The 24085-nt window shown below is 47.3% G+C and overlaps 3 protein-coding genes across 3 annotated transcripts in view; 2 read left to right on the top strand and 1 right to left on the bottom strand.

Annotated features, from left to right (window-relative positions):
* The window catches only part of LOC132592032 (uncharacterized), a 124205-nt gene that overhangs the window by 52532 nt on the left and 47588 nt on the right, over positions 1–24085 (top strand). The gene's annotated exons all lie outside the window — the stretch shown is intronic.
* LOC132592025 (uncharacterized) lies at positions 665–23592 on the top strand. Its single transcript, XM_088668858.1, is given in 7 exon segments — positions 665–3942; positions 4526–4677; positions 4874–4955; positions 5419–5501; positions 7893–8019; positions 18370–19198; positions 19200–23592. Coding segments are annotated over 6 exon segments (1815 nt in total). The 5' UTR covers positions 665–3942; positions 4526–4578; the 3' UTR covers positions 19795–23592.
* Positions 15107–16034, bottom strand: LOC148686062 (uncharacterized). Its single transcript, XM_088668864.1, is given in 2 exon segments — positions 15107–15542; positions 15544–16034. Coding segments are annotated over 2 exon segments (612 nt in total). The 5' UTR covers positions 16023–16034; the 3' UTR covers positions 15107–15409.

Genomic DNA, 24085 nt, shown 5'->3' with positions numbered 1-24085 from the left:
TACGGTCAGGGCCGGCTCTAAGGCAGGGCTGGGTGGCGTAATGCACCAGGGCGCCAAGCTCCGGAGGGCGCCTGGTTGGGAGTCCGGGCTGAGCTGGAGCCGTCTGGGACTCCATGGAAGAGCCGAGACTCGGAGCTGATCAGATCTCGGAAAGAGCCCTGCAGTGCCTGAAGCTGCCACCGGGGGCGCAGGGAGCCCTCAGCTGCTTGGGCAGCATGAAAGGAAGGGGCGGAGTCCAGCTCAGCGGCGGGAGATTTTTTTTTCCTCTGCTTCCTTCTCTCCCGCTGCGCCGGCGACGTTTTCGGCGGCATCAGCGGACAGCCTGGGGCGGCGCAGCGCGCGCCCCCAGCACCGCCTCGACTCCGCCTGGACCACCGCAAAGAGCCATCTGGCCGGGGCTGAGCGCGAGCCCGTGGGGCTCGAGGTGAGGGAGCCGTGGGGGGGGGGAGGAAGGACCGCACGGCCAGGCAGCCGGTCCAACGGCAACTCGTCAAGCGGCGGGAGCCCGGCTGGGGCCCCCGCGGGAAGGGCAGAGGCGGCCCCAGAGCAGCCACACAGGAGGGAGAGATTCCGCTGGGCGGGTGGAGGAGGCCGCTTCCCTTCGGGGGTCGAAGGCTGGGGGGGGGGGCGTTGTAGGCCCGGCCTCCGCCCGGCTGTGACACAGGCTTTGAACTGCGAGGAATGGAGCCTGTGGGCGGAGGCGGCGACCCTGCTCTGGCGCCGCATGTGATGCGAACGTGGCGCCGAGCCCCGTTTTGCTTTTAAAAGGCTCTGGGCGAGACACGTGTGGAAGCGGTCCTTTGTACCCCTGGGGCACGGAGTCGTGTCAGGCCACCCCTGCGCAGGTGCGAATGATAGCGCCCGGTGAGGCAACTGGCTTTGTTGGCATTTCATTTAACAGGTAGAAAGAACGGCAGGTTGCTGTTGCAGACGGAGAGGGTTTATTACCTCAGTATGTGTTTTGGAGAGGGGGGAGGATCTATGTTTTATATTCAAACAGCAGATTTTTGAGGACCATATTTTCAAATAAATCCTCCCAATTTCCTTGTCACCACCTGACATTAGGCAATCTTCGATTGGCAAAAATCTGTCCATATAAATTCAAAGACAATTCTTACCAAAAGGTAATTCTTACCAAAACATGCATCTTGTCTTTCACTCCCCAAATGAATTCAAGGTGGCTTACAACCTACAAAAACACACACTCCGACACTTATAACCACCAACAAAAGCCAGTAATTAGGTAGGGCGATGGCAAATAATCAGTTGTCGCCCCCCCCCCCGTTTTGATCCTGGGTACGCCCCGATCCATGTCCCTTCCTATTGTATAGCAGAACCATTTCTGACATCAGAATCAATGACAAAGCCTGCTTCTATGGAATTTATGCAAGCAAATCAGAGCACACATTGAAGTTTGAAGCAGAGATGCTGGATTTCTAACAAATTTGTTCATGAACCTCCTTCCTTCTTATGGAAAATTATTATCAGAACAATTGGTTGAAGGATGAACAGGAATTCTTTTGAGGTTAGCAAGATCCTTTGATGTGGATACCTCCAATAATTCTGCTTGTTTCTATGCTGTTTTTAATTTCACTTCCTCATATGTATGACAATGTGGTTGCTCTTTTCTAGTGTTTCCACTAAAGTAGGTCCTTGTACCAAAGCATCAATTGCATCAAGGAAAACTGGCATGATCTGAATGATGCTGCCTCTGTTACACAACACAGTGTGACCTCATAACACCTTCCTTGAAACTATATATCTTACTAGAATTAGTAAAATGTGAGTTGATAGCCAACACATTGTGTGTCATAGTCATATCACTCTTTGGGAGATGTGATTGAATACAATTGCTTTCCATGATGAGTGTACATCAGTTGCTAACAAAATAAGAGAAGCACTTCTCTACAGAGATTGTTTGACAGAGATTGCTATCATTTTGGTGACACAGAATGAAAAATACAAAATAAGATAAATTGGTATTTAGTCAATCAATAATAGTTCCCCAAGTGTTTGGGCTTTATTTATTTCTTCCTTAAGGACTGTCAGGGGTGATCAAATCATCGCCAGCATGACCAATAGGCATTTGGCCTTCCTGAATAGGTATAACTAAACCTTAGATTTTAAAACAGCATGCGGAGAGAGCTCATATATTTTTGAGAGCTCTGATGTGCATCTTTAGATAGAAATCCAGTGTTCATTTCCTCCATAGCCATACCTGTCTGGCTGAAGATGACTGGGAATATAATCAGTGCTTTTTTTCTGGGGATACTCAAGGGTTTGCAGTATCAGCACCTTTTTTCTAGAAGAAAAGCGCTGAATATAATTATTTTCATAAGTGCTTTGTTCATACAATAGGTCCCACACTGAAGTGATGCAGGAACAGGGTTTCCTCTGACTTTTATATTCTGTTTTCTTTGGTCAACATTCTACTAAACCTTGTCTAAACAGACTAACCTTTTCCTGTGATTCAGTAGACCTTCTTAATCATATGTACAGGGTCAGTTCACATGTGACAGTCATGGTACCACTCTTACCTGGCATCTTCTCTTAAGCCTCTCAATATTGTCTTAAATGCTACTGCCCATTTCATATTTTCTACTCATTGTTTAAAACTCTTCTCAGTTTTCTTGTAAGATTTGTTTGCCCAATGCTGCTGAATAATGCTCTTCTCGGTTCAACAGGGTTCCCCCTCTACTCTCTCCCTTCCACTACTTCCCTTACCTTGGGTGCTGTTCCTTCCAGGCTCTGCCTGACATTGTGCACCAATCAGGATGAGAGGAAGAAGGTAAATTTCATTAGGACACAGATCTGTCACCTCCTGCTGAAGTGCCCTGTCTCAGGTGGGCTCATGGTGAAGCCTCCTCTGTCTTTTCTTCTTCTGATCATGTACATAGGAAGATAATTGTTAGTGCTCAAACATGATTTGTGTGGAAGGGGTTCACATATGTTATGTAATAAATGCATATATGAACCTACAGAGATTGTGATTAGTTTTGTTCCAGAATGTGTGGTTTTGACCTCTTAGAAATTCCACACTGCTCTCTAAGGGGGGCGCCGGAGGGATCTTCGCACCACGGCGCCTGATATGCTTAAGACGGCCCTGATTACGGTAGCATAAAAAGGGTGCATAAGAAACTATTACTCATTCATGATGAGAATAGGGTTTATTTTTTATGAACTTTACTTGGTTCCTCCTTGGTAGCCAGTGCAATGGTTTCAGCAGTGCTAGAACTCAGGACCCGCTGCCTTGAGGGACATCTAAGAGCAGTTTGGCAGGGGAAAGGTCTCCCTTGGGAGGGGGTGGACTCTCCTTCCTTGGAGGTGTCTAAGCAGAGATTGGATGGCCATCAGCCATGGATGCTTGAGCTGAGATTCCTGCATTGATGGGGGTTGGACTAGATGACCCCAGGGATCCCCTCCTCCCTCTCCACTCCTGAATTCGAGGAGGAGGCTCCTTGCCTCCTGCAAAGCGCTTTTCCCTGCAAGCTGTTCCTCTGATTTCCGGACAACAGAGGGAGATGCTCAGAGTCCAACGAAGAAAAAGGATATCTGGGCATTGGCGTAGCCAGGGGGGCAGCTGACCCCTAAATAAAATAATAATAATAAAAAGCCGAGGTTCTGCCAAGCGAGAGAGGGCTAAGCTCGGCGAGCTCGGCTTTGCAAGGGTTAAAGGGAACCGAGCTCCCTTCCTAGAGAGGACAGGAAGCAAGGAGGGGCCAGGGAACCGAGCTCCCTTCCTAGAGAGGACAGGGGGGGAAACGACAGGGGTTAAAGGGAACCGAGCTCCCTTCCTAGAGAGGACAGGAAGCAAGAGGGGGGCCAGGTCCTCCAGAGCCAAGGCCCCTCCCTCTCCAGTCCTTTCCTGCAAGGAAGGGGGGAGTGTTGCTTTGGTGTCTCTCCTGCAAGGGCTGCATCGCTGTCCCCTCCTGGGATGATCTGGTGAGTCTCCTCTCCCCTCCCCCCCCCGAGGGTGCAGTGGGGAGACGGTGGGGGTCCCAGGGCTGCAGCAGGGGAGGGTGCCTGGGGGGCCTGATCTGCTCGTGCGGGGGGGGGGGCAAAGCCAGGTCAGGGCGAGGTCTTCTCTTCTTCCTCCTTCTCTTTCTTTTCAAAAAGAGAGCTCATGGTCTGGGATCCGGTGCAATCCAGCCCTGGTTCCAAGCAAGACTCATCCATGCTTGCTCAAGGAACCATTTCCCCACCCCCACCCATGTCCTACAAATTCTGTAACAGAACAATGTATTTCCTTTGTAGGATTTCCTAGACTTTTTCATTACAACAGACAGAAATTGGCAGAAGACTAAAAGGGTTCCTTCCGATCTCTTAGAGCAGGGGTGGCCAACTTCCAGGAGACTGCAATCTACTCACAGAGTTAAAAACTGGCAGTGATCTATCCCCTTTTGGGGGGGTTCAGGTCAAAGTTGTTGAACTTTTTTTTAGGAAGGAAAGCCCTGTTTTTTTGGAGTTCACGTAAAAGTTGTTGAGCTTCTTTAGGGAGGAGGAAAGTGATGTTTAGCTTTTTTAGGAAGGAAAGCCCTGTTTTTGGTGGTTCAGTTCCTGGCTGTCCTTCCCCCGGAGATGGAGAGCTGGGTGAGAGAATGCGGAGCAGAGACCAGTTCCCAGGCCGTGGCCGTGGCCGAAGGTTTCCTCCTGAGTCAGGCAGAGGAGAGAAAGCAGGTGAGAGAGACTTTCCTCTGGATACTCCCCAAAGGCTCAAAACAGGACAGAGAATATCCCATAATGGTCAACTGATGGCCCATCCGTTTTCTGGGAAAGCATCCATGGAATGAGATCTCTCACCCTTGAAGTCTTTGACATTCTCTTTCTAATATTCTTCACCATTCTCTCTTTTGAATCCTTGTTTCTTTTTCAGGGAAAGGACCATTTTGCAGAAATGGAGCTGGATTCCTGTGAGGCAGAGAGGCCTCCGTTGGACACCAGAGAGAGGCCGCTGGGTAAGGAGGAAGGTGGTTATTCTCTGGTCTCATTCTGTTGGAGCTCCAAATCATCTGAGGGTTCTTTTCATCTTGTTTGGTGGGGGAAACAGTTGGGAACAAGGGTCCAGAGGAGGGGAGATGTATTTCTGCACAACAAACATATGAAATGGGCACAAACTTCCAAACGCTCTCAGTAGGTTAGGAGGAAGGTGGTTTTTCTCCATTTGGCCTCATTCTGTTCTTTTCCCAACTCATCTGATGGTTCTTTTCATGTTGTTTTGGAGGGAGACAATTGGGAACAAGGGTCCAGGGGAGGGGAGATGTATTTCTGCACAGCAAACATATGAAATGGGCACAAACGTCTAAATGTTCTCAGCAGGTAAGGCTTTCTCAAAGGCCCATCTGTAGTTAGAGATGCCCTGTTTCACCTGTGAGAGAAGCAGGCACTCCTGGCGACCTGTTTACCTTTTTTCTCTTGCAGGTGACAGAATGATGCCGGCAAGACCTCATGATCCGTCTATTCATGGGGGCAGAAGGGAAGCAGCAGCTGTGGAACCAGATCAGGTCAGGGGAAGCTGCCTTGTGGGGACAGGGGCCGAGGGATGGAGCAATGTCATGGACTGGTTGGGCACAGAGGAATGGTGGGAGGATGCAGCCGGGGAACCAAGAAGGGAAGATGTCTCAGAGCCCAAGAAGTGGAGGTAGAAGAAGGATGGGTGGTCAGAGGGGGAAGAGGGAGAAGCCTGGGAAGAGGAGGTGTCAGAAGCTGAAGGGCTAACAGGGCTTAGTGAACTGGGAGACTCTGTGGCAGAATGCAGTCCAGAATCAGAGGCAGAAGAGGATGGAGGCAAGTGGGAGGAGGGAGGTCAAGAGGCACGGGTGAGTCAGGATAAGGAGGAGCCACCGGTGGCTCCCTCTCCTTTTGTCAGAAGCCACCCTCCCTGCTTGTCCCCAAGAGCCAGGAGACCCCCTGCATTGCAGGAATCTCTGCTAGATCATCCAAGACAGATGGCCATCCAAAATAGGCTTACCGTATTTTATTTGTAGATTGAGCACTGAATGCTAAATTTGGTTTCTAAGCAGAGGACAAATGAGGACAAATAGTGGCCTGGATTCACCTAATTAGCACCAGCCGCTGCAAAATGGGGGCTGCCCCCCATTCCTCCCTCTCGCCATACCCCCATGAACCCCTTGAATTTGACTCTAAGGCATTGGGAGGGAACCCCCAGAACAGCTCATGAGGAGGGGAGAAAGTGGATCCATCCATCAGGCAAACTGGAATGCTTGTGTAATAATAATAATAATAATAATAATAATCCTATATAATAAAGTCCAGGCAAACTGGAATGCTTGTGTCTCTGCGTCCAGTCCTAGCCGCCCAGAGTGGCTGGGGGAACCCGGCCAGATGGGCGGGGTATAAATAATAAATTATTATTATTATTGTTATTATTGTGTCCCTGTGTCTGCGCTACTGCGCACGTGCCCCACGGACACAAGGATTGGACGCAGAGACTGGACGCACACACATGCACGCCCTCTCCCCTCCCTCCACCCCTCTGCCTACCGTTTACCTGCGGCCGCCAACCGCTGCTCCCGGCCGGACAAGCGCCTCGCTGCGGTTGCGCTAAAGCGCGAGGAGGAGGATGCTGCTTACTTTTTCTCCCCCCCCCCTACGCTCCCCCCCCGGTGCCGTTTCCAGACAAGCCAGGCCAGGGCGGGGAAGGAGCCTCTCCTCCCCGGTATAGCGCCTCTGCGCTGGCTGAGGGTGGCAGGGCGCATCGGGGAAGCGAGGGTGGAGGCCGGCGGAGGTGAATGGGGGGAGGAAGGGCACCTTTGAGCAGCGCCTCCCTCTGTCCCTCCTTGGGTTGAGGTGGCGCGTCTGACTCAACAGGGGAGGGCGAAGGCGATGGAAAGTTTCTCCCCAGCCTCTGGCAGTGCGGTGCCTGCCATGCTTCTTTTCGCCACCCGTGGGCCGGCGGGCAGCCAGGCAAGGCCACCCTGCCCTCCTCTCCTCTCACTCGCCCTCGCTCGCTCACGAAAATAAGCCATACCCTGAGCCGCAAAAAAAAGAGCAGCCCTGTTAGAAACAGTTAGAAAGGTGGCCGGAGCAGCCCTGCGTGGAGCACCCCGGGCCACGGCAGGAGGAGGTGGTTTCAAAGTGCTACCCTACGGTACATAGGGGACCCTCCGGGGCCAGCTGACCGGACCCGGGGCCCTCAGCTCCCGGCCTCGCCTACTCACACTTCTTCTCCCAAACCAGCCATGTTGCTCACTGGCGCCAAAATACATTTTTTGTTATGTGCAAATGGGGCAGAGCGCCTTGTCGGCGCTTCAGCAGCAGCAACAGCAACAGCCAGTTCTGGGTGCTGAGCTGCGGCAGGAGGAGGAGGCGACTTGCCGGGTCAGCGCCCGGCAGCGCCGCATGGAGAGTCCCGAGCCTCTGGGATGCAGCAGTGCTCTGTAGCACTTTGAATCCTCCTCCTCCTGCCGTGGCTCGCCACCTGGAACTGGCTGCTGCTGCTGCTGAAGCACCGACAAAGCACCCAGCAGTGCCGCGTGGAGCGCCCCGAGCCATGGCAGGAGGAGGTGGTTTCAAAGTGCTACTGCTGCATCCCATAGGCTCAGGACTTGCTGACCCAGCAAGCCGCCTCCTCCTCCTCCTGCCGCGGCTCAGCACCCTCCCCGCAAACGCACAACTGTGAGGTGGCTTTACGCACCTCTCCTAAAACCGACACCCGCTGCCTCACGCTGCGCAGGAAATGCTTTTTGCCCCTGGGTCCCTTCCCGCTCTTCTCTGGCGCCGAATCAAGGCGGCGACCCCCCCCCCCGCTTCCCTTTCTTTCTTTCTTTCCTTCCTTCCTCCTTTCTCCCTTTCTGTCTTCTCTCCCTCTTTCTTATTCTTTCCTTCTTTATTCTCTTCCTTCTTTCCTACTCTTCTTTCCCTTTTTCTTTTAGGGTCCAGTGTGCTTTGAAGATGTTGCTGTTCGTTTCACGGACGAGGAGTGGGCATTGCTGGATCCTGACCAGAGAGATCTGCATAAGGAGGTTATGGAGGAGATTCGTGGGATCGTGGCCTCTCTTGGTATTCATCATATCGTCATATGTGCCTGGAAATTCGAAAAATACCTCTACAGTCATACCTCATGTTACGTCCGCTTCATGTTCCTTTTTTTCAGGTTGTGTCCCACGGCAACCTGGAAGTACCGGAAAGGGTTGCTTCCGGGTCTCACCGCTCATGCATGAGCAGAATCGCCAAATCGCTCACGCATGCGCAGAAGTGTTTCCTGCACATGTGCAGATATGGTGCAGAGCTCTACAGCACCCCCTATAGCACCTGGGAACCTAACACCCCCACAATAAACAGTAAATTACATTTTTTTCTTTGAACAATCTTCCTCAAATTATTCCTTTTTCTACCACGATTGAGCTGGTCTGAACTGCCCAGGCCATCTCAAATGTCAGCTTGAGAATTGTTAGGAAAGATAAGTGGCTTCAGGTTTTCTGTTTTTGTTTTTGCTCCTGTCAGTCTTGGGTTGACCAAAGAGACGACTGACATTGGAGATGGAGGGGATGCCATGACTGGGCCAAACAAAATTCATCCCAGAGAAGAGCTAGGCTTATTGAATCTCAGGTAATAATAATACAGTGGTACCTCGGTTTACAAACTTTATCATTTCCGGAACAGAACAGTTCTTAAATCAAGGTACCATTGCAGATATAATAATAATTTTTATTTATACCCTAGCAATCTGGCTTGGTTGTCCCAGCCACTGTGGGCAGCTTCCAACTTGATAACAATCACATAACACACTGAGAAAAGTCAACCTAAGCAAGTTGTGCTTCCTTTTTCTGGTTATTTGGCTATAACGTTTGATAGAATACGGGTAACTAAAAAAACTTTGTTGGATTGCATTCTTCTTTCTTTCTTTTTTTAATAATTATTTTATTAAGGATTTTATTGGGTTACAAAGGTAGTGCAGTGTCTCATGCATCATTTTTACACATCAATTTTACTTGTTGAGACTTTATGAGGAAGGGGGGAAAGAGGTGGGTGGGATGGGGAGTTGGGTGTGGTGGATTGTCAATGTTTCTGTTTTTCTTGATATGTGTAGGGGTTCGGCGTCAGCGTAGTTTGTGCAGGTTCTCTGTTGTTTATTCGTGCTTCTCTGTTGGTGAGAGAGGTCGGGATTCATCTTAGGATGTGATTGCTCATTTGTGGTTGGCTGTGATGATCTTTAGTTCCTTGTGTGAGTGGGGAGGGAGGATGTTTTGATTAGGTTAGCCATATTGATTTGTATGCCGACGGTAAGTTTTTGTCGTTGTCTTGTTGGGCTGTATATGTGATGAAGGGGAACCATACTGGGGTGAAGGTGTCTTCTTCTGTTTGTCCCCGTGTCAGTTTCAGCTTACTGGTTAGTTTTTCTAGTAGGGCCGTTTCCCATACAACTTGGTACCATTGGTCCATGCTTACCCCTGACATGTCCCTCCAGTGCCTGGCTATGATGTTTCTAGTTGCTGACAATAGGTGGATTATAAGTTCTTTGTGATCTGAGTGAGCGTTGTTATCTTGAAAGATATTTAGTAAAACCAATTCTGGGGTAATATCTAGCACTTGCTTAGTTATCTTACAGATTTCTTGCATGGATGTCATCCAGAATGATTGGATTTTAGGGCACTCCCACCACATGTGGAGATATGTGCCTATGGAGGTGCATCCTCCAACATTTCAATGAGGTTCCTGAACGTATTAGTGCTAGTTTCCTTGGAGTCAGGTACCATCTGTAAGTTAGTTTCAACGAGAGTTCTTTTCTTTTCATTGATATAGATTTGAAGGGGGTTTCGACCACATTCTAGTCCATTGGGTAGGGTTGATTTCATATCCTATGTCATCCTCCCATTGTCTTTTTAGGTTGTCCAAGGGGTCTGTGGGATTTTGGAGTAGTATTTTGTATATTGCAGATACCATCCCTTTTCCATGTCCTTTTAACATTTGGAGGAGGCTTTCGAAAGTTGTCAGGGGTCTAGTTGCTGCCGATTTTACTGTTGGGTTATTTAGAAAGGCATGTAGTTGATGTTGTGCTAACCAGGGCATTGGGATGTCTTCTAGTTTGTCCTGTATTTCTTGTGTTGAAAAAGGTTTGTTGTCTTGATAGAAGTCCATTAAACGATGTAAACCTTTGGTTCGCCAGGTTTTCATCTGGAGGTTTTGTGCTGCATGATGGAACAAGGGATGGTAAGCCAGGGGAATTAATGGGGATGGGGTTGGAGATAGTTTACTAGTTTCTGCTTTCCATGCTTTGAACATGGTTTGTGTGTATCTGTTGAGTGTTCTGGGAATCTTCCTTAGTTTGTTTGGGAGGAAAGGGTATGCTGTGGTGCAGATATTTTCAATTGAGTCCCTCTCCAGGTGTACCCATTGTTTTGTCTCGTCTTCAAGTATATATGGGATTATATGGCGTATTTGGTTGGCGTTGTAGTATGTTTCTATGTTGGGGATTCCCCATCCTGCTGAGGTGGGGAGGTGAAGGTATTTGATGCTAATCCTTGGTTTTTTATGTGAGAAAATAAAAGAGTGTAATTTTCCCTGCCATTTACGAAGTTTGGTTGGGGGGATCCAAATTGGGAGGGTTTGGAATAGGTAGGTTAGTTTTGGGAGGGTGACCATTTTGACCATGGCTATCTTGTCTGAAAGACAGGTAGGTAGCCGTGTTGGTCTGAGTCGAAGCAAAATAAAAAAATTCCTTCAGTAGCACCTTAAAGACCAACTAAGTTTATATTTTGGTATGAGCTTTTGTGAAGTGTGCATGCACACGAAAGCTCATACCAAAATATAAACTTAGTTGGTCTTTAAGGTGCTACTGAAGGAATTTTTTTTATTTTGTCTGAAAGAGTGAAACTCATACTGTCCCATCTCTTTAGGTCTTTGTTTATTTGTCGCCACAGGGGTTTGTAATTGTGGAGGTATAATTTATTGAGGTTCTGGGTTATTTGTACTCCTTGGTATCTGAATTTGGTGTGGCAAAGTTTTATTTTGGTGATATTAGTAAGTTCTTTTTGGATGTGGGGAGGGGTGTTGAAGCACATGGCTTCTGACCAACTCTTACCAAACTCTTACCAAAGTTTACTTGTAAGCCCGACACCATTGCAAATGTGTTGAGTTCTCTGATTAGGAAGGTTGCTGTATTTAAGGGGTCTGATGTTGTGACCATTAGGTCATCTGCAAACAGCCCTAATTTATAATTTCTGCCTTTTATTTCCACTCCCTTGATGTCTGTGGCTGCTCGGATTCGGATTGCTTGGGGCTCCAAAGCCAGGATAAATAAGAATGGAGACAGCGGACATCCTTGTTTTGTGCCTCTTTGGATTGCTATGGTGTTTGAGTCCATATTATTAATTCTGCATTTTGCTGAGGCTTGGGAATATATTTGTTTGAGGATTTGTAAGAAGTTGGGGCCAAATTTCATGTTAGTTAGTACTGCTAATAAGTATTTCCACTCTAAGCAATCAAAAGCTTTGAGGATATCTAGGGACATAATTGTCAGTGGAAGTTTAGTTGCCTTGCTGTGGTCGATTAAGTTTAGTAGTTTCCTGATGGGGTCTGTAATATTGCGACCAGGGACGAAACTGGTTTGGTCTGGGACTATTAAATTGCCTAGGAAGATTTTTAAGCGATTGGCCAAGATTGATGTGAATATCTTGTAATCCTGATTTATTAATGTGATTGGGCGGTAAGATTCTACTTTGAGGTTGTCCTTCAATGGCTTTGGGATGGAAACTATTTTGGAGTGATTCCATGTTTGGGGAATAAGCCCCCCTTTCATGATATCATTAAATAGGCGTATCATGTAGGGCATCAGGGGTTCTTTAATTTTTTTATAGAATTCAGCTGTGAAGCCGTCTGGGCCCGGGGCTTTGTGTGATTTCAAGTTTTTAAGGACCGTGTCTATTTCCTCGGGGGTGATAGGGCTGTCCATGAATTCCTGTTCTTCATCGGTTAAAGTGGGCATGGTCAGTCCTGTTAGGAATTTTCTAATTCCCTCCTCAGTTGGGTTGTGGGAGGTGTACAGGTTGGAGTAGAATTCTGCAAATTCAGAAGTTATTTCTTTCGGGGGAAATGTTATGTTGCCGTCTTTTTTGGTGATGCAGTGTATTCTTGTTTTAAGTGCTTTTTTCCTGCATCTATTTGCTAATAGTCTGGAGTTTTCCCCTCCGTATTCATAGAAGCGCTGTTTAGAATATAAAATATTGATCATTGTTTTGTTGATTTCTAAGGAGTCTAATTCTCTTCTTTTTTGTTCTAGAAGTTTAAGTAGTTTTTTGGATCCTGTTTGTTTGTAACGTGATGAGAGGGCAATGATATCTTGTTCTATTTTGTTATTTTTTGAAGAGGTTTGTTTTTTAAGGAGTGCTTTCTCTTTTATGCAAGCTCCTCTGGTCACCGCTTTCATTGCGTCCCATAAGAGGGGAGTATTTATATTGTCTACATCATTCTCTTTAAAATAGTTTTGGAGAGTTTTTGTGATATTTGCTCTAATTTGGGTGTTTGTGGTTAGGATGGGACTGAAAGACCATGATGGGGTGGTTTGTGTTTCTTCACCTATTTTAACAGTGACTTCTACTGGGGCATGGTCTGTGATTTTGATGCTGCCTATGTTTGTTGATTCTACTAAGGGGATCAGACCATGCGTGAGCAGGATGCTGTCCAGTCTGGACGTTGTACCGTGGCGTCCGGATTGAAATGTGTGGGTGGTGTCTCCCGGGTTGTGTTCGCCCCAAATGTCATAGAGACCTCTGTTGCTTGACTATTCCTCCATGGGAATGGGGAAGAGATAATCAAAGATTAAAAACAAACACACACTAGACACCATCTTCTTGACTTTTAAATTTCTGTCTTGGTGTATTATTTTAAAAGTGGAGGAGCATTCAGTCATGTAATTCCCCACAAAGCTGCAGTCTAATGGAAGTCCAGTTACCTGGACTTCCTGTTATCTGCTACTGGTGGGCTGGGTTGTAGAGAAAGGAGGACGAGGATAGCGATGGGTCTCTCTCCAATTTGCTTCCATGAAGCGCACAAAAGTGGAGCAGAGTGTGGAGCGCGAGCCGCCTTCTTCCACCGGGGCGAGGAAGCCGGGGCGCATTAGGGCCCTGCGGGAAAGCGGCCCAAGCAGGGTCCCTTTGTCCAGCTTGTCTGGGTCTTAAATACATACACCTTCCACCCAAAGCGAGAGATCGGCGGGGTGCAGAGATGCGTGCGTAAAAGCTCTCTCGGGCACTCTCTCGTAACTCCTGGGGTTTGCAGCAGCTGTGTTTGGAGGAGGCGTTTACAGCCCAGGATTCTCTCTCTCTCTCTCTCTCTCTCTCTCTCTCTCTCTCTCTCTCACACACACACACACACACACACACACACAGCGCCTAGGATCCGCTTTCCCTGCAACACTCACTTTAACTGACACAGTGATTACTTTCCACTCATTCGGAACGCCTTTCAAAAGAAAAGCGGGGTGCGGGGGGGAACCTTGGCAGGGTGCAGAGATACATGCGTAAAAGCGCTCTCTCTCTCTCTCTCTCGTAACTCCTGGGGTTTGCAGCAGCTGTGTTTACATGGTGATTACTTCGGGAGAACTGCTGGAAAGATCCTGGAGATCCTCCCTCGATCAGTGCAGATTTTTTTTAAAAAGTTTATTCTCTCCTCTCTTAAACATCTCCCCCACCATCAATCTCACTCTTGCTCTCTTGAAACTTAACATACTCTCTCTGCCTCTCCTCCCCGCCCAGTCTCACTGCTGCTCCTCCCCATTTGCTGTAACAAACAAGTTTCTGGTTTGGGTTTTTAAAGTTGCTTTTGAAACCCCAGAATCATATCTTCTTGTTGTTCAGGAGTTCAAAAAGGGGTGCATGGTTCTCACACGCCCCCTGCTCCTCCACGGCATCTCCTCCCTGCTGGAGGAGCCGCCCCTCAGCGCTTGCCCGCCTCCACCATGCCGCGATGCATGGTGCCCGGAGCCTCCATCCAGCCAGAGGAGCCGCCCTCCAGCCGCTGCCCGCCCAGAGGGAAACGTGGGGGTGAGGGTGTGGGCGCTTGAGGAATCTGTGCACCACGGCGCCAGATAAGCTGAAGACGGCCCTGGCGCTCGACCGGCCAGCGCCGTCGCTGCTGCAGCTGCTGCTCGTCGCCTCGGACTCGGAGGAACGGAGGAAGTGTGACAGGGCGAGGAAGGGGAAGGAGCTGGGCGCACGCGCTCTCAGGTTCCACCGCCTCCCCGCCTGCGGGGCCCTGCGCCCCCTGTAGGACATTGAAGGCATTGCAGGGAAACGCCTCTGCAGCAAGCAGCAAGAGGAGGGAAAGCTGCGAGTGGCAAGCGGCGGGCGAACGGGCAGGCAAGCATTGGGCAGGCAAGCGGCGGCTACACGGGCCACATGACGAGGTCTGGCGGGCCGGATTTGGCCCGCGGGCCTTGTCTTTGACACCCGTGTTATAGAGGGTCTCCTATATGTAGTTATATAGGTGTTCATTTGGGGTATTTTGGACCTTTTGGTGATTAGCCGGTTGGTCCTGGGTCTCGGCTGATGTGAAGGGCTGTGCTCAGAGACAGGCCTTCCCCCTCGTTGTTTGCGATAGGGGATGATCAGCGAGACGGTGCAGAATAGTTTTGTGATGTTAGGTTCGTGAGCAACGTTGCCAATGTTAATAGCAACATTACTGATGTATTAGAGTGTGTATATGTGTTGGCACGCTCTGAGGCCACCATGTTATTGAATATGTATTATGTTTTAGCCTGATAGTGAGTTGTGTTATGGATGCTGGGGGAGTTGTTTTTCTCTTGTTTGGTATGGAAGGGATACTGGAGATATGAGTTGTGATTGATGGGGAATGTGATTAAGGTTGTTTGGACTGGTGTCGGGGTGGGGTTGGGGATGGGGGTAGGATCTATGGAGGTGAGGTGTTGGGGGGATATTGATGCTGTTAGCTATGTTTAAGGCCTATGGGAGGGGAGGGGAGGGGAGGGGAATCACCAGTCCTGCAGTTCGAGATGATTTCCGGTTGCTTCATTCAGCTATGATTGGTGTTGTTGTAGGGTTGTTCCTCAGTGATGTTTTGGTTCGGTTGATCATGGTCTGGCGTCCTGTGGAGTATGTTCGGTAGAATGATTTTGTGAGCGATGGTAGATGGTTGTACCGGCGAGTCTTGACGTGTTGCTTCTGTTGTCTCTTTCCCCTCTTTATTTCCATCCATTCATTTACTGCTGTTCCATTTTCTTGATATCGGCTGTCGCTTGGTAGCTCTTTCTGTTGCCGATCCAGTGGAAGGTCAAGCCCAAGGTTCCTCAGTAGTTATTGGGCTTCCGTTTCGTTGGTAGCCATGTACTGTGTTGTATCGGTTGCCACAATGAGACGGAAGGGAAAGCCCCAACGGTATCGAATCCCTTTTTGCTTAAGAAGCTGAGTGTATGGGCGTAGGTTTCTTCTCCGATTTAGGGTGTCTTAGGATAAGTCTTGTAGGACCAATATGGAGTTGTCTTTGTATTGGAGGTTGGTTGAGTTTCTGAGGCTGTTCCATATCTCTTCCTTTTTTTTGTAGCATGAAAAGCACACTATGATGTCTCTTGGGTGAGCATCAGGTTTTGGCATAACTTTTAAAGCTCTGTGTGCCCTCTCCAGATCGGATACCTTGAGTGTCAGATTTGGGATTGTATCTTTCAACCAGCTTACAATTAGGTCTGCTGGGCTTTTCTCTTCTGCTTTTTCTGGAATGTAGCGGAAGCGGATGTTGCAGCGCCTGTTTCGGTCTTCGATGTCTGCTTGTTTAATTCTCAGTTCTTCGTTTTCTCTTTCCAGTTCGTACAATTTCTTATTCATACGTGCGGTTTCATCCTGGTATTGCTCTATTGTTCTTTCTTGCAGTTGATTCTTCTTTTCTAGAGCTTCCACTCTGGAGGTAAGATTGCTGATTAGTAGTTGTATGGGGGTCATTGCATTTTCCACTGCAGCTTCCAGTTTACTTGTCATCCTCTCTTCCATTTCTCTTAGGTGTTGTAATATTTCGTCGTTTTGAGGAGGTGTTGCGGTCTCAATGTTATTTACCATCTTTTTAGTTGGTGACACCTTCATCTCCTTGGCGTTTTTGGTTTGAGGTTTGTTTGGCATTCTCTCGGAGTGGGACGTGTTGGGGTTAGGGATTATGGCGGTTATGATTTCTGGGTGTTGGGTTATTGGACTAGTCAGGCGTTGTTGACTGGTGGCTTCTGCAGAGCGTTTGGATTAAGCAATCATTTGTGTCATCCCTTGGCAATGTTATAAGAACTTCTCAGAGACTGTCGTATTCGCCTCAGCAGTGCTGTCAAAGTGGTGGTCAGGTACTCGGAGAGGCGGATAAACCAATGGACAGACAGACAAACAGGTGAAAGTAGACAAACAAACAAGCGAAAGACGGGAGGTTCGATTTAGGGACGGACAAGCGAGCACTCCAGCGAACAAAGAGGGTGTAAAACAAAAGAAGAGGTGGGGGAATGAGAAGTGGGGTAGGAGGGGAAGATAAGGGGAAATTGAATTGAGTATTTTGGAAGGGATTTAAAGAGAAGGGTTACATATTGGAATGAAGGAGGCAAGACAAAGACAAAACAAAGACAACCGTTTTCAAGGGGGGGTAATAGGGAGGAGGAAATGCTTCCTCTTTGGAGACAGGTCAATAGACAGAGTAGATGAGGAGGAGGTTTGATCCAGAAGGGAGAAAGAGGGAACTGAAAAGGAAAGTGAGAAAAAGAGAAAAGGGATAGAAGACAAAGGTGGGGGTGGGAAGCAACCAGTGAGATGGAGATCAAAAACAAGGAGAGGATATTTGGGGGGGGGGCTGCAAAAGTCTATGAGGGGTTCCAAAGGGCACCTCTATGCATCAAGGAGGAAAAAAACAGAGCCAAGCCAAGGCAAAAGAGGTTGGAGGGAGAGGACGCCAGCTTGAAAATGATAGAAATTAAGCAAAAGGGGCCGAGAGCCTGGGGGGGGGGTCCCCGTCTTTGCTTTGTGCTGCGGTCCCTCAAAAGTCCAAAATGTACGGAAAGAAAGGGGGGTCTTGTGTCAAAAGGTGGGAGATGGAGGTGATAAATGGCAAGAACACTAAAAATATTAGGTAAAGTTTTTTGGTGTTATTTTTGTGTGTGTGTGTTTTCCCTTTCTTTCCCCTTTCTATTTATCTTCGTTTCCACTGAAGAAAAATTTAAAGGGGGGGAGGGGAAAAGGGAAAGAAAAGAAAAATATAAAAAAATCCGCTGAAAATATTCAAAAATAAAAAATAAATTTTTTTATTCAAAAATAGACAAATAGAGGAGCAGGTTCAGGCTGGGCCTAGACTTGGAATGACGGCCTCAGTCTGCAATCAAAGCCTTTTCCGACAGGCCTTCCTTTAGACGTTGATCTACCCCAGTCTCATTAATGGACAGAGGGGGCAGGTTCGTGGGCTCTACCGGCCCCAGGGTCCTGGAAGGCCGGGCGATCCCGGCGCTATGTTGCAGCGGCAAGGGCTGCAAGGGCTCGGATCAGGTCCCTTCTCCTCGCTCCTTTTTTGTTGGCGGTGGCGGCGGCAGCAGCGGTGACAATGGCGGCGGCCACGAGGTCCGGGCTTACCTCCTCAGGACTCAGAGTCCCGGAGGCCAGGCGCTCCCGATTGCGGTTCGCCACGATCGGCGGGAGGGGGAGCAGGGACAGAGAGCCCCGACTGCTCCCCAATCGATCTGCCAGGCTCTCCCGGCGCTCGTGCGGTGGTGGCAGCAGCAGTTCCCGCCGGGTGTTGATGGCCGGACACCCGGCTTCTACTCACGATGATCGGGGGAGGGGGGAGCGGGGGCAGAGGGCCCCGACGGCTCCCCGATCGATCTGCCGGGCTCTCCCAGCACTCGTGTGTTGGCGGCGGCAGTTCCCGCCGGGTGTTGATGGTCGGACACCCGGCTCCTGCGATCGGCGGGAGGGGGGAGCAGGGGGCCCCAACGGCTCCCCGGCCGATCCACCGGGCTCTCCCGGCTCCTGTGCAGCGTTGGCAGCGGTTTTAACGGCTCCGAAGTTGTTCAAGCGGCTTGGGCACATCAGTGGCTCCTAGGAGCTCCACGGTCGCGTGCCGCTCGCCATTTTGCCATGCCGGAAGTCCGTTGGATTGCATTCTTGATTAAATTATCTTTCCATTGACATATAATTTTATGATATTACTCCAAAAGAAGTGTTGTGAGCGAGCAACCCTCTGAAAAACACTTTCCCCCAAAACTCTTCCAGAAATTTTGAACACTACTATATATCAAACAAAGTAACATTCAACAACTCATCAGAATCTAATAATAAAAATGTTGGTTAATGATAAACAACACAGCTAATGAACACCTCCCCAACTGCCTTCAGTTCTTCTCCATTTGTTCCTGAGGCTCTAATCCCTTTTTTGTTTCCGTTGCAGATTGTGATGAATTGGAAATCGAGAACAAAGGTGACCATGACAAAATCTTCAGAGAGGAGAAGCCAGGTAAAAAATTGGAGTGTGCAGAAAGCTGCAGTCAGCGCTCCCATTCCACTTCCCATCAACAAAATCTCATCAGAAAGAAACTCTATCAGTGCATGGAATGTGGAAAGAGCTTCAGTCAGAGCTCCAATCTCACTTCCCATCAGAGAATTCATACAGGGGAGAAACCCTATCAGTGTATGGAATGTGGAAAGAGTTTCAGTCAGAGCTCCCATCTCACTAACCACCAAAGAATTCATACAGGGGAGAAACCATATCAGTGTGTGGAATGTGGAAAGAGCTTCAGTCACAGCAACAATCTCACTTCCCATCAAAGAATTCATGCAGGGGAGAAACCCTATCAGTGTATGGAATGTGGAAAGAGCTTCAGTCAGAGCTCCCATCTCACTAACCACCAAAGAATTCATACAGGGGAGAAACCATATCAGTGTGTGGAATGTGGAAAGAGCTTCAGTCAGAGCTCCCATCTCACTAACCACCAAAGAATTCATACAGGGGAGAAACCATATCAGTGTGTGGAATGTGGAAAGAGCTTCAGTAATAACTACTCTCTCACTTCCCATCAAAGAATTCATACAGGGGAGAAACCATATCAGTGTGTGGAATGTGGAAAAAGCTTCAGTCTGAACTCCTCTCTCACTAAGCATCAAATAATTCATACAGGGGAGAAACCCTATCAGTGTGTGGAATGTGGAAAGAGCTTCAGTTGGAGGAACACTCTAACTTCCCATCAAAGAAGTCATACAGGGGAGAAACCATATGTGTGTGGAATGTGGAAAGAGCTTCAGTAAGCACTCCTCTCTCACTTTCCATCAAAGAATTCATACAGGGGAGAAACCCCATCAGTGTGTGGAATGTGGAAAGAGCTTCAGTAATAACTACTCTCTCACTTTCCATCAAAGAGTTCATACAGGGGAGAAACCCTATCAGTGTGTGGAATGTGGAAAGAGCTTCATTCAGAGCTCCAATCTCACTTCCCATCAGAGAATTCATACAGGGGAGAAACCCTATCAGTGCTTCGAATGTGGAAAGAGCTTCAGTCAGAGCTCCTCTCTCAATAACCATCAAAGAATTCATACAGGGGAGAAACCCTATCAGTGCATGGAATGTGGAAAGAGCTTCAGTCAGAGCTTGTCTCTCACTTCCCATCAAAGACTTCATGCAGGGGAGAAACCGTATCAGTGTGTGGAATGTGGAAAGAGCTTTACTTACAGCCGGAGTCTCACTACCCATCAAATAATTCATACAGGGGAGAAACCCTATCAGTGTGTGGAATGTGGAAAGAGCTTCAGTCAGAGCTCCCATCTCACTTCCCATAAAAGAATCCATACTAATGTTGGAAAAACCATTGTACAGCTTTAGGAGCCAGGCAAATCAGCACCTTTTTAACCAGACCTTTGGATGATTGACATCTAATGCTCTTTTAAAATGTGGTATTTTGTGTTTTTGTGTTGTGTTATTATTTTGTAACCTTCCTGAGACCTCTAGGTGTAGGGAATAGGTGGCAGCTCTTGAAGGCATAAGGGTCTTCCCCCGAATAAACAGTGTGTGGAATGTGGAATCCATACAAAGGTCAGAAAAACCAGATTACCAGATTTTTTTCAATGAATCCAGGGACACTCTTTTGCAGCAGCCAAGGGGTTAAAAGACAGTAGCATCTGGATTATTAGTAGGGAGCAATCTTTTGTAAACATATGTAGTTTACATGGCAACCAGAGCCAGGTTCCTTGGTTATGGGTGAAGGGTGGGGAGGGGGAAAGAGAGAAGGGGAAGCAAAATTAGGATGGGATAGTTGGAACTGAGGGAGGTGTGGGTCGGTAGGTGCGTGGGTTCAGGCCCCCCCTTTTCTTTTCTGGGATTCCTGGAAGCGTCACCGAAAAGGAAGGAAGGAACAAAATGGGGGGGTAGAGAGAGGTCGTCCCAGAAAAAGGCACATGAGGAATACAAACGGATAGATAACCAAAGCTATTTTAATATGAACCTCCTCTATTTTGGTGGGTGCGTGGGTTCAGGGCCCCCCTTTTCTTTTCTGGGATTCCTGGAAGCGTCACCGAAAAGGAAGGAAGGAACAAAGGGGGGGTAGAGAGGGGACAGAGAGTCAGGTCGTCCCAGAAAAAGGCACATGAGGAATACAAACGGATAGATAACGAAAGCTATTATAATATGAACCTCCCCTATTTTCTGTCTGACGCTTTAAGTAGAGAAAAATGTAATAGGGATACTGTGTGGGGAGAGGGTGGAGCCATTTGGCAGAGTATTATTATTTTTATTTACAAGCGAGGAGGTGGGAGGATGGTGTCTCCATTGGTCGGGCAATAAAAGCGCCCAGCCTTTATGACTGCCATCAGCGTTTCTTTCCTTGCATCTGCACCCCTCTCAAATTCGGACGTTTGGGAAGGAACATCATAAACCATATGCCGGCGCCCTCCACGTCTCCCCTCAGCCCTCGGGGCAAGGTTCCCGCCAAAGCACCAATAAAGATGTGGAAGCAGCATCAGCCGCAAATGGAGCAGGCGGAGGAGGAGGAGGGTGGGAGCGGGAGAGGGAATGTTCCCGCTTGTCTAACAGCTGTCTAACCCATAGCTGCCAAGTTTTCCGTTTTCTCACGAGGAAGCCTATTCAGCATAAGGGAAAATCCCTTTAAAAAAGGGATAACTTGGCAGCTATGGTCTAACCTGGCTGTCCACACTGGCAACAGCAGCGGCCACAGCACCTCTTGCCGCTGGCATCTTTGGCCATGGACAGATTGGTAAAACTGGGAACTGTCCCTGGGAACCAGGGACATCTGATAACCCTACATTATACAGCTTTAGGAGCCAGGCAAATTGGCACCTTTTCAACCAGGCCTTTGGCTGATTGGCATCTAATGCCCTTTTAAATTGTGGTGTTTTGTGCTTTGATGATGTGCTTTTATGTTGTAACCATCCTGAGACATGTAGGTGTAGGGAATAGGCACCAACTAGGGGTCTTTGCCCCCCGCCCATAAAATATTTGAGAAGGCCACACACACACCTTTTTGTGTGTGTTTTTCCAAACGCAACCTTTTATTCTTCCGCAACTTACCATACAATTTGCCGTCTTAAAAATAAAAAAATAAACGCACACAGGAGTGGAAAAAAAGATATAACAAAGTTTATATGGAATGGTAAGAGACCAAGAATAAAGTACCAGCTGCTAACAGACAGGAAAGGGGGAGGGGTTCGCTCTCCCAAATTTAGAGTTGTACCATGCGGCAGCGGGCATAGTCTGGTTAAAGGAATGGGTAACTTTGAAAAATCCAGAAATATTAGACCTGGAAGGAGTGGAAAATCGATTTGGCTGGCACTCTTACCTACCCAGTACTTTACGATAAGGTTAAGGTCCACAAAGGTTTCCTGAACCACTTAGTAAGAAAATCATTATACCTGATCTGGGTAAAATACAAAGGAATTTTGGAACCCAGGATCCCTTCGTGGACATCATCAACAAACGTTATAACAGTTAAGACACTAAATATGGAGATAAAGATCGCCACCTATCAGGACTTATTGGAAAAGAAACAAAATGAGCTAATATTGAAAAAATATGAAGAGAGAAAATAATACCTTTCGGACTGGCTACAATACTTTCAAATCAGAGGTTTAATCAGGATAAAAAATTGGGCATTGCAAAGGAAAAATCAAAATTTGAAAAAGAACTAATACAGAGTGATGGGAAGTACATTTCACGTATTTCACATATTTATGACCTGCTGTTGGAATGGGAACTCAAAGAGGAGCAGGTTAAACCAGTAATGGTGAAGTGGGCCCAAGACCTTGGCTACAATGTCCTGATGGAGCAATGGGAAAGACTGTGGAGGCTGGATTTAAAGTTTACCGCCTGTTATAACTTAATAGAAAACATCTTTAAAATGATGTACAGGTGGTACCAAACACCAGAAAAGTTAGCCAATAAGTATAAAAATAAATATTCTATGTGCTGGAAAAAGGGTCTCTAATACATATGTGGTGGAATTGTCCGGAAATATGTAGGTACTGGAATAACATCTATGAAGAACTTTTAAAAATGTTAAAATGCACATTTAGAAAAAGACCGGAAATGTTTTTATTAAATATAATACCAGAGGATATTAAAACCACAAAAAGAATATTGTTAATGTATGGAATTGTAGCGGCAAGCATCCTGGTCGCCAGAAATTGGGAAAACAAAAATGCACCCAGCATAATGGATTGGCAAACTTTAATGATAGAATATTTACAGTTAGCAAAAACCACTGGAAGGATAAGAGGACAAACGAAACAAAAAAACACAGAAGGAATGGAGGATGTTTGATGAGTATTTAAATAGTAGTGGTATACCCAGAATCCTAATGGCAGACTAAAGTTGAACCTGACTTTCTTAAGGGGGGGGGAATGTAGATGTAAATTCAGAATTGTGCGATAAAATAAGGTTGATATGTAGATTACAGTGTGAATAATTGGAAGTTTTCACAAAGAAGGTGTGGATTGTACATATACAGTGGTACCTCGGTTTATGAACACAATTGGTTCCGGAAGTCTGTTCATAAACTGAAGCGTTCATAAACTGAAGCGAACTTTCCCATTGAAAGTAATGGAAAGTGGATTAATCTGTTCCAGACGGTCCGCGGAGTAACCGTTCATAAACTGAAGCGAACTTTCCCATTGAAAGTAATGGAAAGTGGATTAATCCGTTCCAGATGGGTCCGCGGAGTACTTAAACTGAAGCGTTCATAAACTGAAGCATGGGTGTAATTGGTTCCGGAAGTCTGTTCATAAACTGAGGCGTTCATAAACTGAAGCGAACTTTCCCATTGAAAGTAATGGAAAGTGAATTAATCCGTTCCAGATGGGTCCGCGGCGTTCATAAACTGAAAATTCATAAACCGAGGTGTTCATAAACCGAGGTTCCACTGTAGAGAGATGTAATGGTTTTCTTTTTGTCTTTTTTTTGTATACAGATTGTTTGTTTGTTTTCTATATTAGTATCTTTCCTCCCCTTCTTTTTCTCTCTCTTTTTCTTTTTTCTTTTTCTTTTATTCTTTCCTTTTCTATTTTCTTTTTGTAAAATGTTATGAAAGAGAAGAAGAATATGAAATATATGCATGTTGTACGTCTATGTTTTTAAAGAAAGAAATTAATAAAACTTATTGTTTTAAAAAAAGATATTTGTATTTTTATTTGTTATAAAATTCAATAGCCACAGCCACAATCTCACTTTCCATCAAAGAATTCATACAGGGGAGAAACCCTATCAGTGCTTTGAATGTGGAAAGAGCTTCAGTCGGCGCTCCTCTCACTTCATACAGGGGAGAAACTGTGTGTGGAATGTAGAAAGAGCTTCAGTCACAGCCACAATTTCACTTCCCATCTAAGAATTCATACAGGGGACAAACACTATCAGTGCGTGGAATGTCGGAAGACAGTGGTGTTCCTACCCCAGCTGTCACTAGAGCATGCGCACTAGAGCGGAACCTGGGGCGGCAAAACCGGAGGGCGGGGTGTCGTGATGTTGCACGCATGCGTATGACGCTGCGTTGTGGGATAACCCCCCCCCGATTCCCAAGCCTCGCTCGGAGCAGCAGCGCCCAAAAAAAAGACTCGCTCGCCGCAGCGGCAACTAGCTTCCAGCTGCCGCGGCGGTAATCGAGTCTTCT

This window comes from Zootoca vivipara, chromosome 4 (assembly GCF_965207765.1).
Source record: "Zootoca vivipara chromosome 4, rZooViv2.hap1.1, whole genome shotgun sequence".
NCBI lineage: Eukaryota > Metazoa > Chordata > Lepidosauria > Squamata > Lacertidae > Zootoca > Zootoca vivipara.
This window is presented reverse-complemented; position numbering and strand designations above follow the sequence as displayed.